Source organism: Pempheris klunzingeri, chromosome 17 (genome assembly GCF_042242105.1).
Source record: "Pempheris klunzingeri isolate RE-2024b chromosome 17, fPemKlu1.hap1, whole genome shotgun sequence".
Taxonomy (NCBI): domain Eukaryota; kingdom Metazoa; phylum Chordata; class Actinopteri; order Acropomatiformes; family Pempheridae; genus Pempheris; species Pempheris klunzingeri.
The window spans coordinates 3,830,524-3,844,883 of NC_092028.1; the positions used below are offsets into that span (position 1 = coordinate 3,830,524).

Sequence of the window (14,360 nt, forward strand, 5' to 3'; positions counted from 1 at the left end):
ATGGAAGCATATCCCCACCAGTGTGATGAAGAAACACTCTCCCAGAATAATAACTAAGTATCTAATCCTGCAAAAAGAAGCCTCCACAAGTGTAATTGTCATAGGTGAGTCAAAACGACACACTCTGTCGCCATGTTTGAAAAATACATTGTGAGGAGATGTATTTTACTAAAAAAGCATTCTTTTCTTTTTGTTTGTTTTTTGGCGTGTAGCTGCTCCCAGGAAACCACAACTCTCTATCACAGCATCAGACTCACAGCATCAGACTCTCACACGACAGGAACTGCACAGGAAAGGCATTTATGCATCACACATCCTCTTGGTCTGATTTCAGTCTGAAAATAACAAGGTAACGGAGGATTTTTCAGTATTAGCGTCTTACTGCACATCGAAGTCGCCGTAATAATATGAGATATATTCAGTGTGCTCCAATAAAAGTTGAGCATGATGGTAGACGTGATAATGTAGCTCCATCTGCTGGACAAACAGCCACACAAACAGGTTCAGAATAAGAGTTCTATTTATTCATTGTACAATGAGTAGTTTGATTCTTCTATCAATATAAAGTCATTGAAGTATACATACAGTCATAAAAAACACTTTAATAACAAATATGTTCAAGCTATATAAAACATAGCTTACTGTACAAATGTCACGGTATTCATAAGTTAATTTTAAAAAAATCTTTTAGCTTTTAGCTTTTTTTGCTGACAGTTCTAAAGAGGTAAAGGACTAATTTTGCATGATTTGATGAGTTGCTGAGCCAGACAGTTTTTGTTTAATCTCCCCCTAAATCCCTCCTGGAACTTCTTTATTAAGATGAATATTTTCTCTTAAGAATCTCCAGTGAACACACCCAGAAGAGGCTTAACAAAGCGCTACATATTTTTTCTCCAACTGATCAAATCATTTAAGTTTAATTTTGACTTCTACACTGAACTCTGAAGAGACAGTTCTCCTCTGCAGGCCCTCATTCCATTACTAAAAGTTACTTTGGTTATTCAAATGAATATATCAATGTATATTACTAGCTTCTATTTTTAACCCAAAGTATCCTCCAGCCATGGACACATTATGAGATGATGGTAACCTGGACACAGAAGTGTACATAGGAACAAGACCCCCAGACTGAAAGAGAAACGAAATGATGATGACTGCCTTCTCTTAGTGGTCGTTCTGTGTCTCTTAGTGGTCGTTCTGTGTCTCTCTGTGGTCGTTCTGTGTCTCTTTGTGGTCGTTCTGTGTCTCTTTGTGGTCGTTCTGTGTCTCTTAGTGGTCGTTCTGTGTCTCTCTGTGGTCGTTCTGTGTCTCTCTGTGGTCGTTCTGTGTCTCTTAGTGGTCGTTCTGTGTCTCTCTGTGGTCGTTCTGTGTCTCTTAGTGGTCGTTCTGTGTCTCTCTGTGGTCGTTCTGTGTCTCTTAGTGGTCGTTCTGTGTCTCTTAGTGGTCGTTCTGTGTCTCTTAGTGGTCGTTCTGTGTCTCTTAGTGGTCGTTCTGTGTCTCTCTGTGGTCGTTCTGTGTCTCTTAGTGGTCGTTCTGTGTCTCTTTGTGGTCGTTCTGTGTCTCTTAGTGGTCCTTCTGTGTCTCTTAGTGGTCCTTCTGTGTCTCTTTGTGGTCGTTCTGTGTCTCTTAGTGGTCCTTCTGTGTCTCTTAGTGGTCCTTCTGTGTCTCTCAGTGGTCGTTCTGTGTCTCTTTGTGGTCGTTCTGTGTCTCTTTGTGGTCATTCTGTGTCTCTCTGTGGTCGTTCTGTGTCTCTCTGTGGTCGTTCTGTGTCTCTCTGTGGTCGTTCTGTGTCTCTTTGTGGTCGTTCTGTGTCTCTTTGTGGTCGTTCTGTGTCTCTTAGTGGTCCTTCTGTGTCTCTCTGTGGTCGTTCTGTGTCTCTTTGTGGTCGTTTTGTGTCTCTGTGGTCATTTTGTGTCTCTTTGTGGTCGTTCTGTGTCTCTTTGTGGTCATTCTGTGTCTCTCTGTGGTCGTTTTGTGTCTCTCTGTGGTCGTTTGGTGTCTCTTTGTGGTCGTTCTGTGTCTCTTTGTGGTCGTTCTGTGTCTCTTTGTGGTCATTCTGTGTCTCTCTGTGGTCGTTTTGTGTCTCTCTGTGGTCGTTCGGTGTCTCTTTGTGGTCGTTCTGTGTCTCTTTGTGGTCGTTCTGTGTCTCTGTGGTCGTTCTGTGTCTCTTTGTGGCCGTTTTGTGTCTCTCTGTGGTCGTTCGGTGTCTCTGTGGTCGTTCTGTGTCTCTTTGTGGTCGTTTTGTGTCTCTTTGTGGTTGTTTTGTGTCTCTTAATAGTTATTTTGCTTTTCTTATTTTTATTTTGGTTCTATTTGTGGTTGTTTTGTGTCTCTTTGTAGTTATTTTGTGTTCCTTATTTTTACTTTGGTTCTATTTGTGGTTGTTTTTTGTCGCCTTGTGGTCATGTGGAGCCTCTTTGTGGTTGATTGACATTCCAACAAGAAATATTATGATACTAAAGAAGCCAACAACCTATCACCTTTGGACTCTTGTAGGGGGCACCCCTCGGGCCCCGTCCCTGCAGCAGATGTTTGTCAGAGGGATTGTCAGCCCTGGATGTGGGAGCAGTAGTGCATGCAGTTTGCAGAGGTAATCTGAAGGCTTTACACTGCAAGCAAAAATTGTTTTCATTACACTTGAACAAGTGTTAGTTCCCTACTCTGCAAGTAGGTTTTTGTTTTACTTTTCCTGAGCAGTCTCCTGAAAAATCATGAAATCACAGAATGATTCATCCACGAAAACATCTAGATTCCAAAGTCGCATGTTGTTTCTGCTGACGTCTTGTGTCTCAATCCCATGATGAGGATGTGTTGCTAATGATCTTCCTCTTTCGAAGAGACACCAAATCATAAAAAGGGTCCTTGGTGATACTCGTCCTGAAAGAGAAGATTTAGATTCAGGTTATCACCCCAGTGACCAACTCCCCTACACTGCAGTCATCGTGACTGCTGGCAAATAATTTATTAAAATCAGCCAGTAATTGATTAAAGGTTAAAATTGTATGGTCAAATGGCTTGATTTCAACTGGAGCCTGCAAAAGTTTATTTAAGAGTTGGTCCATATTCCCAAAGTGTAAAAATGACAGTTTGCTTTATGTTAAGTTAATGTTAAGTTTATGTTTTGTACTATTTCTTGGCTATGAGCTGTTGCCGGGCAACCATTCTTCTGGAAATTACTGTTCTGTTTCACATTTAACATGACAAATGTGAAGTTTGGGAGAAAATCTGTGGCTCTGGAGGTCAGATTATTTCATCCTGATCATCTCTGTCGCTTGTTTGGACACTTTGTGCTCATGTGTTCTTGTCTTGACAAACGTGACTCACTGAAGGCACCTGGCCTCCCATGTGCTCTCCACTCAACAGCTCTCACCTGATCGCATCTATCCAGTTGTCCTGTTCCTCGGCACTGGCTGCACTCAGCTTATAGGACTGGTGTTTACCCTGCACCACTCTGCCTTTGTTCTCCGTCTTACAGGCCTTGATCTTTTGTCCTTTGGGGTTATATAACTCCAGACAATACTGTTTAAACACACACATAGACACACATGTAGCACCGTTACTGTGTGCATATGCTTTCTGTTTATTTTAATACTATTCTGATTCAGTGATTCACTGTTTTGAACACTTCTGTAAGAAATTGATTCAGCAGCTGCTGTTCTGTGGCAGCAGATTGTGTGTGTGCGGAAGCTCAACAGTCCTTCCTACACTGTGACACCAAAAGTAAACGATACTCTACCGGTTTGCTCTTGTCTTGTAGCTTCCTGACACACAGGTTCTCTAGAGGAATAATCCCGATTGGGTCTTTATCCTGGAGGAGGAGATGGATTTGGAAAATTGATTTAAACATTCGACCACCAGAAAGATGTTTAATATTTCCATATTTTAATGACATGAAGATTTTTTTGCCGCAGGACAGGTGCTTACTGTGGTGTATTCAAAGTAATACAAGCAGCTGTCAGTCAAAATGAACCACCTCCTCTTCCAGGTTTTAACTCGACCACCTTCAACAAAGAAGACAAAAATTTAGGGGGAACAAAGGCTAAAAGATGCCCTCTGTATCAGGCGACGCCGATTTTTCTGTGATTGTCTTCTCACCCATTTTAAGGAGCCAGCCTTCTCTGTCTGGATTGAAAAACGTCAGTGTAAGGTCGTTCCCATCATCCTCTGGGATTTTGAAGGGCTCGCTGCGGATGCTCGCGTACAGTTTCTGTAAGACATTTTGAGACAGAAAAGAACACCAGTTTAGTCATCAAATGTCATCATCATCAAAACTCTGACTTTGACACGCGTGGACTCAAGTCATTTTATTCAGAAAAAACTAAAATACCACAATTGGAAATCCCCAAGTTGAACATTTGACGTAAAAGTTGTCAAATAGTTGTAGTAAAAGTTGAAAAAAATAAAAGAACTCATTGTCACGAATAGCAATTGTCAAAGTGGAAAGTGAGATAAAAAGAGATAAAAAAATCCCCTTGACTGGAGATAAATGAAAGGAAATCATCTTCAGGTTCTCAATACAAAATGTCTGAAACGCATTTTGTAAGCAAACTATAATATTTTATATTATATTATATAGCGATATATTTCAGTGAGGATTTCATGTTGGGCAAGATTATTGTCAGCTATCATTAAGAAGAGTAAAAAGTAAGACATCTTCCTCTGAAACACTGGAGGAAAAATATCTACCAAAATGGATGTACTTAAGTAAATTTTGCTTGACCCTCCTGTTGTCTCAAAGATTAAAAAAACATAGATAGATTTTTTGTTTGTACTGCTACTAAATCATGTTTACCAGCTATTAAAGACAATTGTAAATCAATGTGGTACACAAGCCCATGACAACAAGAAGTGAGCAACAGCAGCTTGGTTGCTCTGTAGTTTTGTCGCTAATAGCGTGAAAACAGCAAAAGGATGGTCCACAGAGGGCGAATCCTACTAACCTTTCCTGTAGTGCCACCACGAAGTTCATATTTGTATTTTTGAGTAAAATGTCTCTTGTCAAATGTCAACTTTTTGTTAAGACATTTCTTGTCAGTTCTTGCATGATGGTATTGTGTTTAGTGACATTAGTGAGACTGGCATTGGTGTTAGTGGCAGACCGTGAGCAGCTCGGTGGACAGGTCCTCCCCGTTGTTGATTCCTCTGTTCATGGATACAAATCGCTGCAGACTTGGCTTGTCTTTCACGTTGGGGTTGTGGAGACTCGTGTTGAGCATGATGATGGCAAAAGACAGGATGTAGCATGTGTCTGTTTTAGTGCGCACATAAACACACATACAGAATGCAGAAAACCACAGTTAATTTTCTTCAGCTGTGCATTATTATCACTGACATCAGACTGCACCCATTAAAAATGACAAATTTCTGTGTTTATTCTGATCTGTAATAAGATGTTAATCTTCAGTCATGTTTCATGCTAAGAATAATGGATTCTTATTAACTGTGCATAACTTGTCTTGTAGAGGATATTTCTTTTAATCTATGAAATTAATTAAACAGCAATGAAACTTTTTAATTGGACTGCCTGAGAAAATGAATCATGCAAGACAAAGCCTCTTTGTGTTTGTACCTGTGGATTGGAAGACCCCTGGGTTACAGTCACAGTAGCGAGTTGCAAACGCCTCCATCATCCTGTCAATCTTCTGAGCTTCTCCCGGGAGACGAAAGCTCCACAGAAACTGCCTGCAAGACAGCAGAGGTGGAAAACACATACACACACACACACACACACACACACACGCATAATGTCAAACACATGCAGGTAAGAAGGAGGAGGGTTTCTATATCATCAGAAAAACAAGACCAAAGGTAAACACTGCTGCAACATTTCATGCTGACTTTCACACCTGATTGCAGAGGATATTTTATGACACAAACCTCAGCGCCTGCACTAGATTCAGGTCTGAGAATTCATGCAGGTCCACAAAGGCTTTTAGTATCTCCAGGTGCATTTTGTCCCTGTGTGAAAATCAAGAACAGTGGCTGTGATGAAAATAATAATAAAAGTTGAATTTTAAAAGGTGAGGTATGCTATAAACCCAAAGGCCAGTATGTGCTCTCTCAGAAAAGACGTGTCGTATTGTAAAATGGAGAAAGTAAATGATACATCTAGTCAAGTACTGTACTTAAGGACAGTTTTCCCTTTTTATACTTCTACTCAACTACATCTCAGATGGAAATGTTGTTCTTTTCGTACTAGATTTATTTAAAAGCAGTTGTTAGTTTAGACATACAGTAAAATGGAACAGCCTTTTTGGCTTGTGTCCCAAAATAAAAAATCATTGTCTAGTTGAGGCTCCTTGTCATAAAGAGGCTCAACCCCAAGGTTGGGAACCACTGGACTAAACTGTTTATAAAGTGCTTCAAACTGTCTCCACCTGGAGCAGCTACAACAATAACATGCTGCTCTGACATTGATGCAACAGTATTAACAATCTGATTACGTCAGATATGATAATATATCAGTCACAGGAGACATGTGTGCTTTCGCTTTGACGCCTTATGTAAATTTTGCTGATAATACCTCTGCACAATTAGTTAAGTAGGATTAAGTGTGTTGGTACTTTCAGCCAGTGCTGTTGTCTGTCTGGTGATCTTTCATACCACTGAATATTTCTGCTTTATCCTCTCTATGAGGACCAGCTTGCTTTTTCAACTTGGTGGCATCAGAGTTTATCTCAGCCTTGACTCTCCTCTGTCAAGTTACATCCATGTTAATGTCTACATCACTTGTGTGAGCACCATACCTTTCTCCCAAGAAGCTGCCGATGGCGGTCTTGTTCAGTCCCTCCTCTTTGTAAAGAAACTCGGCCACTGACTCTGCTCGCCACTCCAGCAGATCATTGTCAACCAGGTAATGGACACCCTGAAGAAAGGGTCAGATTTGTATAAAAAGTATGCAGAAACCAGATACATGTGAATCAGTAATGTCCATGTCCACACACAGAAACCTGTATTTCATGTGGTATAGAATGGTTGTCAAGGCCCATCTAGTTTGAAACAAAGAAAAGTTCAAATGTTCAGTCATTCAATCAAAGGTTTTATATCTGTTTCGTTTCGTGTTTAATTTCATGTAATACTTGTGTTTAAAGTCTGCTAACTCTGCAAGTTGATAAGCAAGTCATGTCACACCTTAAGACACTTTCTTCTACTCCTTCTGAGTCTTCATTAGCTGCCAGAGCCAAAGATGAGGTAGGGATGAATGAATATTGCATGGCGTAATCTCTGAAGCTCAAAGGGTGTTCACAGCCAAATCTTCAAAATACAACCTTTTCTTTTAAGTGCACCCTCCTGCTGAGTACTTCTTCAAATCAGTTGCACTTAAAGACACCCTCAACCCCAAGAAGTCTTCAAACTTCTCATCCTCCTACTCATGCATGTCCTCAGGCCTGAGCGCAGAGTGGTCACAGACCAAGGGACTCAGCACAGAGAGGAAGAAACGAAAAGATGGAGCTCGCTGTGGTGAAGTGGCGCTTCTGCCCCACTTCAGGGAACAGGATGTGGTTTTTCTCGCTATTCAGTCATCTGTGTCTGTGCACAGTTTGCACTTCTGCACATCACATGCAATCAAATCCACATCCGCTCTGTGAGTTATCTCTGCTGTCAGCTGGCTGAATGAAAGCAGAATTTCACTTACTGTACTTTTAGTGACTCAGAGTAACACATAAACTGATCCAAACAAACAGCATGCAGCTTGTCAGAACCAAGCATGATGTTACACACATAGAGATGTCTACCTGAACAAAGTATTGTGAATTCTTTGTTCAGGTATACAGAACGACAAAAATGTTCTGCACTCCACACTTTTAAGACCATATCACAATATCTAATACAACACAGGTAATCTCCTCATGGAAAGAAATAAACTGGATCTTGTATCACAACCATTAAAGGCAGGGTATGTAACTCACAGCTCCTCAAGGCCAAAGCTAGCATGCTAGCTTGGGCAGAGAAAGTGCAGTCAAAATTTGAGACATGGCTCAGTGACAGACTGTCATGAGTTACCAGCATGAAGCACACACCCTCTGAGCTGAGGAACAAGAGAGAGCCGGGCCTCTCAATTTTGTGTACTGCAACAAACAGTCATTTAGTGAGCTAACCATACCTACATGGATATACGTTACACAGAGCTGACTATGAATCACAAAAGCACACCCTCTGAGCTGAGGGAGCAGTAATGATGAGCGAAAGGTAACCTTACGTTCGGGATGGCTATTTTGCTTGTGTTTATATGATTGTGGCATTCAACAGAATAATTTATTTGTTAGACTGAAAAACTGAGAGAGGTTGTCAGTCAGCAGTTGAGTACAGAAGGAGTGAGAGACCCGGCTGTGGAGCCTTAGTGATGGTGGCTGGTCTTCATCACTATCGTACACTTGCTCATGTGTTCTAGGAGAGCGGCTTCGGAGGAAAGGCTGACGAGAGAGGATGGGATTTTTTTTGGTTGGATACTTTCAAAATCTAGTTTACTTTGCCAGTATCTCCAATTCAGAACCTTCTAAATCCTCTTTTTCCTGTTTATATGAACAAAAATACAATATAAACTCACCTTTTTGGGGTCCATGTTGAATTTCTTTTTCCCACATAAGAATCTCCTGTTCCTTACACAAGTTTTACTGCAACAAAAGACAAGTAATAGATAACATCATAAACTAATATACAGGCTTTCTCCAAATAATAAATCAAAATTTCTTAAATTAAAAATGAAATGACAAATATTACATTACTTGTTCCAAAAACTTAACGAAAGCAGGTTCAGTGATTAACATAGACAAGCTTTACTCTTTATTTTTTGTAAAACTGGTGTTCTTTACATATGCTTATAGTTTATGGATGCGTTAACTTGTTGGGTATATTTATGTGCATCACATGCAACAATGTGTTCACAAGTTATTCAAGGTCAAAATTGCATTGCCAGATAAATTACTTTACCCGTCCAACGCTTAAAAATGCAAATGATTAAATCAAAGAAAAACAGAAAATTCTAACATTTAAACCAATTATCATTTGGTATTTTGACTTGAAAAAATATGTAATCAAAAAAGGCATCAATTGATTTTCTGTCAATCAATAAATTACTAAAATGTGTTTCTCTATAAAGTTTTCTCTTCGATTGTGTGATGGTGTACGTTATCAAGTGATGGTATTAGGGGGGTAGGGGTGCAGGCAGCAATACTGAGAAACTGTGGTATCATGCCAGTAATGTACTCAGAGCAAAATGCAGCGCCACGCCACTTATTATAACCTTTTGAAAGCAGAAGCAAATACAACAGGAAGTCCAAATATGTAGGTAGGCAGAACAAGCACATACATGTCACCAGACTTTTTCTGTCTAATTTCTGTCTCAGTGCTCAGTAACTGTACTTTGCAGTGCAGCGCACACCAGCAAAACCACTTTCCCATCAGTGATTACCAACATGGGGGCCTTCTATCCAATGAGGTGCTCTCTGTTATTGGTATGTGCACGGCTCAATTTGAAAAAACTGAAAATTACATTGTATTGTATTGTATAAAACTATATATATATATATATATATATAAATAAAAGGTAAACAGTTTGAATAATTATCTAAAACTAATGGATCAGTGAATGAAATAGACTCATGAAGAAAAGCAGAGGCTGGTTAACCTATTAAAGGAATGAGTTGTTAACTTTAAGTAATGGATGAATAGTTGAAATCGTTAGCTGAAATAATGGCTGAATAGTTGGAATCAGGCTGAAATAATTTGGTTGAAATAAATGGCTACATAGAAAGGATACTTGAATTCATCTGACAAGGCCGTTGGGGTACAAATGAGGTCAGCAACAAATCTATGAGAAGCTATTTCATGAAAAAACAATGTTTCAAAACATCAGGCTTGAGTAGCAGGTTTAACGTCAGAGCCAGCGTCTACGTATTTTGACTTCTGACTCGGGTAAAACAAAAAGTCACAATGAAGCTGCTTATACTTTGTCAAACTGAGCATTATGTTAGATGTGGGAGTCTAAACTGCATCAAAGTACTTCTTCAATAAGAGAAAGAGGCCGTACTGACTCATAGACGAGCTGCTCTAAAAATGTGCTCACACTCACTTCTGCTCCTTCGATTCAGGGCTGTGGATGTCAGGCATGACGTGATTGATCTCCAGCCTCAGCTTCTGACAGAGGGAGTTGAGAAAGAATTCAGTAATGTTAGCTCAGGGACCAAGGTTTGTTATGACATCACAGACACCCGTAGGCTCAATGGGCTACAACAGTTATAAAATAACCTTCAGATTCTTCATATTTCAATGAAAAGTTGGTGAATGAAACGCTTTTGTGTGCTCTGAAAAAGCTCTGCCGAGGCTGCCAGGTGTGGATGCATGGAAAAGAATAATGAGGGATTTTAATGTAAGACCTTGGAGGGATATATTCACCACAGTACCTGAATGTCATCCAGCAGCTCAAATCTGTGAGCCTTGATGGTTTCACCCTGCCTCCTCTCTCCCAGGGGGAATTTCTCTGGAGCTGTGGGGCGACACAAAGTCTCAGCATTGAGACAAGTACAGTTCAGGATGGTGGCGTGAAGCAGTCGGTAGACATGCAGCACTGCGACCTGTCTTGACAACCTCCCTCACACCTACGCTCACTCACACAGACCAGTATGCATCAGAACTTTATTCTCCACTCATTAGAGAAGTGGTCAGTGAAGGGCTGAAAATAGCTGCTTCTCCTCCTCTTTTGAGTGAATCAGGTTGATTTTGCGTAGATTTCTGACCATTAAAGGGCTATTCATTTTAATTTGTAGGCTCATGGGTTTCTCTAAGAGGATAACTTGCAGTATAATAACAGCAAGTTCAAGTAGTGTTGGGTAAACATCATCAAATCATCAGATCACAGGTCTCAAACGACACTATCAAATATGTGTAATTGTTTAAAATACATACAAGAAGATACTTTAGTCAACATCAACGGAAAGTCTAAATTAGCAGCATTTGAAGTGACTTTCATAAACTACACCAAACGAATGATTTGTCTAAAAATACTCTAAATCATTTCACAACAACCATGGTGCTTGTTTCTGAGCAGCAGCTTTCCATGATAATATAAACGAACATTTACAATGAGCAATAAAAACGTACCTTTCCCCCAGAGGAAGCTGTCTTTTCGGCGTATGGCCATGTTGTTGGTGGTGTTGAACGTTTGACGGCTGAACAGGAAACAAACTGAGTGTCAACTGAATAAAAAAAAAAAACGTAGACGCTGCCATTCTGAGAGTCTGTGACACTGAAGAGACTCCGAGGTCTCTCTACAGGCTCTTACAACATTTCTGGTGACGTTCACAGCTGCATGTTGACATGCTTTAAGAAACAGAAATCATTCATTCCCTACAACTACCCAACATGGTTACTACTATTACTTAACATTTATTATCACAAATACTAGTTGTGCAAAATGTTACCCAATATGATAGAATCACATCACTCTGTTTCAGTAGTTTGTAACAGTAGTTTGGTCAATTGGTTACTACAGTGATGACACTGCACTGGTGCAATGTACTTTGTACTGTACAGTAGGGATATCATTTGTGTTTTAAGAGGTGGGTCAAACAGGTCGTTCTCAGCAGGAAGGAAACAACTTGAATAGAGATGGGCCTGTTTCATTTCTAAATATGAGGCCCCCCTCTAGTGGGACTGCACATTCCTTTTTGTCAATTCTGTTTATTGAATTTTACATATAAAAGCAGCAATTACAGTCATACATTCAATAACGTATAGCTATTGTAATTCAGAACAAATCCCCCCCCCCCCCCACCTCCCCCAAAATATAGCACCTCTTTAATCCATCTTGTGTGGGTAGGTGGAACTGCAGATTTCCATTTCAACAATATCAATCTCCTAGCCAATAGAGTCGTAAATTCTATCAAGTCCATACTAGAAGAAGAGAGGTTCATCTGACAGGGCAACACACCAAACAAAGCAGTAAGCATATTAGGAGTAACACTTCTCCCGGTGACCTTAGATAATGTGTCAAAGATTTCAGACCAAAATCTTTTCAAAGAGGGACAGCACCAAAACATATGTGCATAATTTGCTGGACTTTGTTGACATCTATCACACAGAGGTGACACTGTTTCAAACATTTTTGCGAGACGTACTTTGGTGTAATGAGCTCGGTGTAGAATCCTGCACTGGGTGAAACTGTGTTTGGCACAAATAGATGACCCATGTACTCTTTTTAAGATCTTTTCCCAAACATCATCTGAAATTGTCTCTCCTAAATCTGTCTCCCAAACAGTCTTAAGTCCAGTAGAAGAGCCTAAGGAAAGGCTGTGAATATTTGAATAAATTGTAGAGATCGCCCCTTTCAGTGACAATAGAGGTTCCAAAAAGACATCAAGAGATGAAACATCAGGAAGGGCAGGGAAATCTGGAAATGAATTGCGAACAAAGTTGCGAACTTGAAGGTATCTAAAAAAGTGTGTTTTAGGAAGTAAGAACTTATCGACTAGTTGTTGAAAGGATGCAAAAACAGCATCTACATATAAGTCTTTCACAGTTCTTATACCTGGGACTTCACATTCCTTAACCCTTTATAGGGCACTCATTGATTGTAGTTCTGCTGCCTCATGGTGAGGCAAGGGGCGGCATTTTGAACTCCCACTTAAGTTACCAAATATGTTCCCTTGCCTGACAAAGGGTTAACACTTAGACTACCAGTATAAGGTGCAAATTATGATGTATTATTTCACTTGTCTTATTTGTAGGAGTGAAAAACAAGCACCGTCAGCCTTCAGGCTCTTTCTTATAGCTGCTATTCGTCATGCAGCATAGTCACCTTTAAGAGAAAGGCTGGCATAAATGGTTTGGTTTGACAGTGCGCGAAAGCCTCTTAGAGAGGGAGCAGAGAATTTGAAATAATTAGCTAAAACTAATGAATAAATAGTTATTATAGATAGTTAAAAGCTAGGAAATGATAAGATAGCTAACTTAAAAGTATTGGATAAACAGTTAAAATAGTTAGCTCAAAGTAATTAATGGTGAAACAGGTCTGGGAAATTCTTACTTAACAGGCTTAAAATGTTATGTTACTTCTTGCTGTATGTTAAAAATAGCAGCTCAGTGGGTATTTTAAGCAGGATAAGTATGTTTGGTGACAGTTCACCTACTGCATCATGATGACACTGACTCTCCAGTTGAAACAAAGGTCATTGACTGAAAATATGCATTAGTATTTCTTTATTTTATCCTTTATTTTACTGAGGATATATGCTTGATTGAGGATTGAACTGTCTAGTTTGATTTGAGATCTTAATAATCACAACTTCATCCATATTGTATGAATTATATATGAATCAATATGTTGCATTTAAGCTTTAAAGAATATTGACTATTGGGATAGAATATTGTCATAGAATGTACACTGAGCTGTTCACAGACATCAATCAATCAATCAGTCAATCAATCTATCAAAAACTCCCCTTTAACAAGAAGAAACCTCAAACAGAGAGAAGCACAGCCAGGAGAACCATGACCACAATCCACAGGAAGAGAAAAGCAAGAGATGAGAAAAGCAAAAAAAGGCTCCGGGGAGATACCAAGTAACAGACATTAAAGGGACATGAAGCATAAGGATGGGGAGGAAGAGGAGGAGAGAGGAGCCCAGTGCATCATGGGAAGTCCTCATGTCTAAGCCTAAGCCTATAGCAGCATAACTAGGGGCTGGTCTAAGGCCTGATCCAGCCCTAAACTATAAGCTTTATCAAAAAGGAAGGTTTTTAGTCTACTCTTAAATGTAGAGAGGGTGTCTGTCCCCCGAACCCAAACTGGAAGGAGGTTCCACAGGAGAGGAGCCTGATAGCTGAAGGCTCTGCCTCCTGAACTACTTTTGGAGACTTTGGGAACCACCAGTAGGCCTGCATTCTGGGAGCACAGTGCTCTAGTGGGGTAGTACGGTACTATGAGCTCTGTAAGATATGATGGAGCCTGACCCTTAAGAACCTTGTAGGTGAGGAGAAGGATTTTAAATTCTATTTGAAATTCTATTTACTGGAAGTCAGTGAAGACAAGCTAGTACAGGAGAAATATGATCTCTTCTCTTAGTTCTCGTCTAACTGTGTATTCAGGCTTTAACAAAATTGGGGGTATTGAACAATTATTCCAACTTAATGGGCAACAGTGTATATTGTTAGAAAAAGTGTCTCTAAGGTGTTCAGGGCCAAGCAAAATAACTTCAGTTTTGTTTGAGTTTAGAGACAGAAAATTGTTGCTCATCCAGGACTTTATGTCCTTAAGGCAGACTTGGAGTTTAGTCAACTGAAATGAATCTCGAACACCTCAGTATCGAATAAGTCACTAAAGAAAATATGAACATTTATCTATCTAAATGAGAGACAGTACTA

General features: G+C 39.8%; 1 protein-coding gene across 2 annotated transcripts; it reads right to left on the minus strand.

Annotated features, from left to right (window-relative positions):
- Positions 1 to 582: 582 nt before the first annotated feature.
- On the minus strand, positions 583 to 11,171 carry cyth4a (cytohesin 4a). Of its 2 annotated transcripts, none has more exons than XM_070847644.1 (13): positions 11,101 to 11,171; positions 10,404 to 10,486; positions 10,073 to 10,134; positions 8,549 to 8,615; positions 6,747 to 6,865; positions 5,878 to 5,958; positions 5,570 to 5,682; positions 5,100 to 5,248; positions 4,096 to 4,207; positions 3,925 to 4,001; positions 3,737 to 3,808; positions 3,371 to 3,519; positions 583 to 2,877 (listed from the first exon to the last, which is right to left on the minus strand). In XM_070847644.1, exons 1-13 carry the CDS (start codon positions 11,138 to 11,140, stop codon positions 2,790 to 2,792), a joined length of 1,212 nt encoding a protein of 403 aa, XP_070703745.1. In that variant the 5' UTR covers positions 11,141 to 11,171; the 3' UTR covers positions 583 to 2,789. The 2 variants fall into 2 exon arrangements, with proteins under 2 accessions (XP_070703745.1, XP_070703744.1); XM_070847643.1 differs by having other exon boundaries at positions 10,073 to 10,137.
- Between the last annotated feature and the right edge of the window lie 3,189 nt (positions 11,172 to 14,360).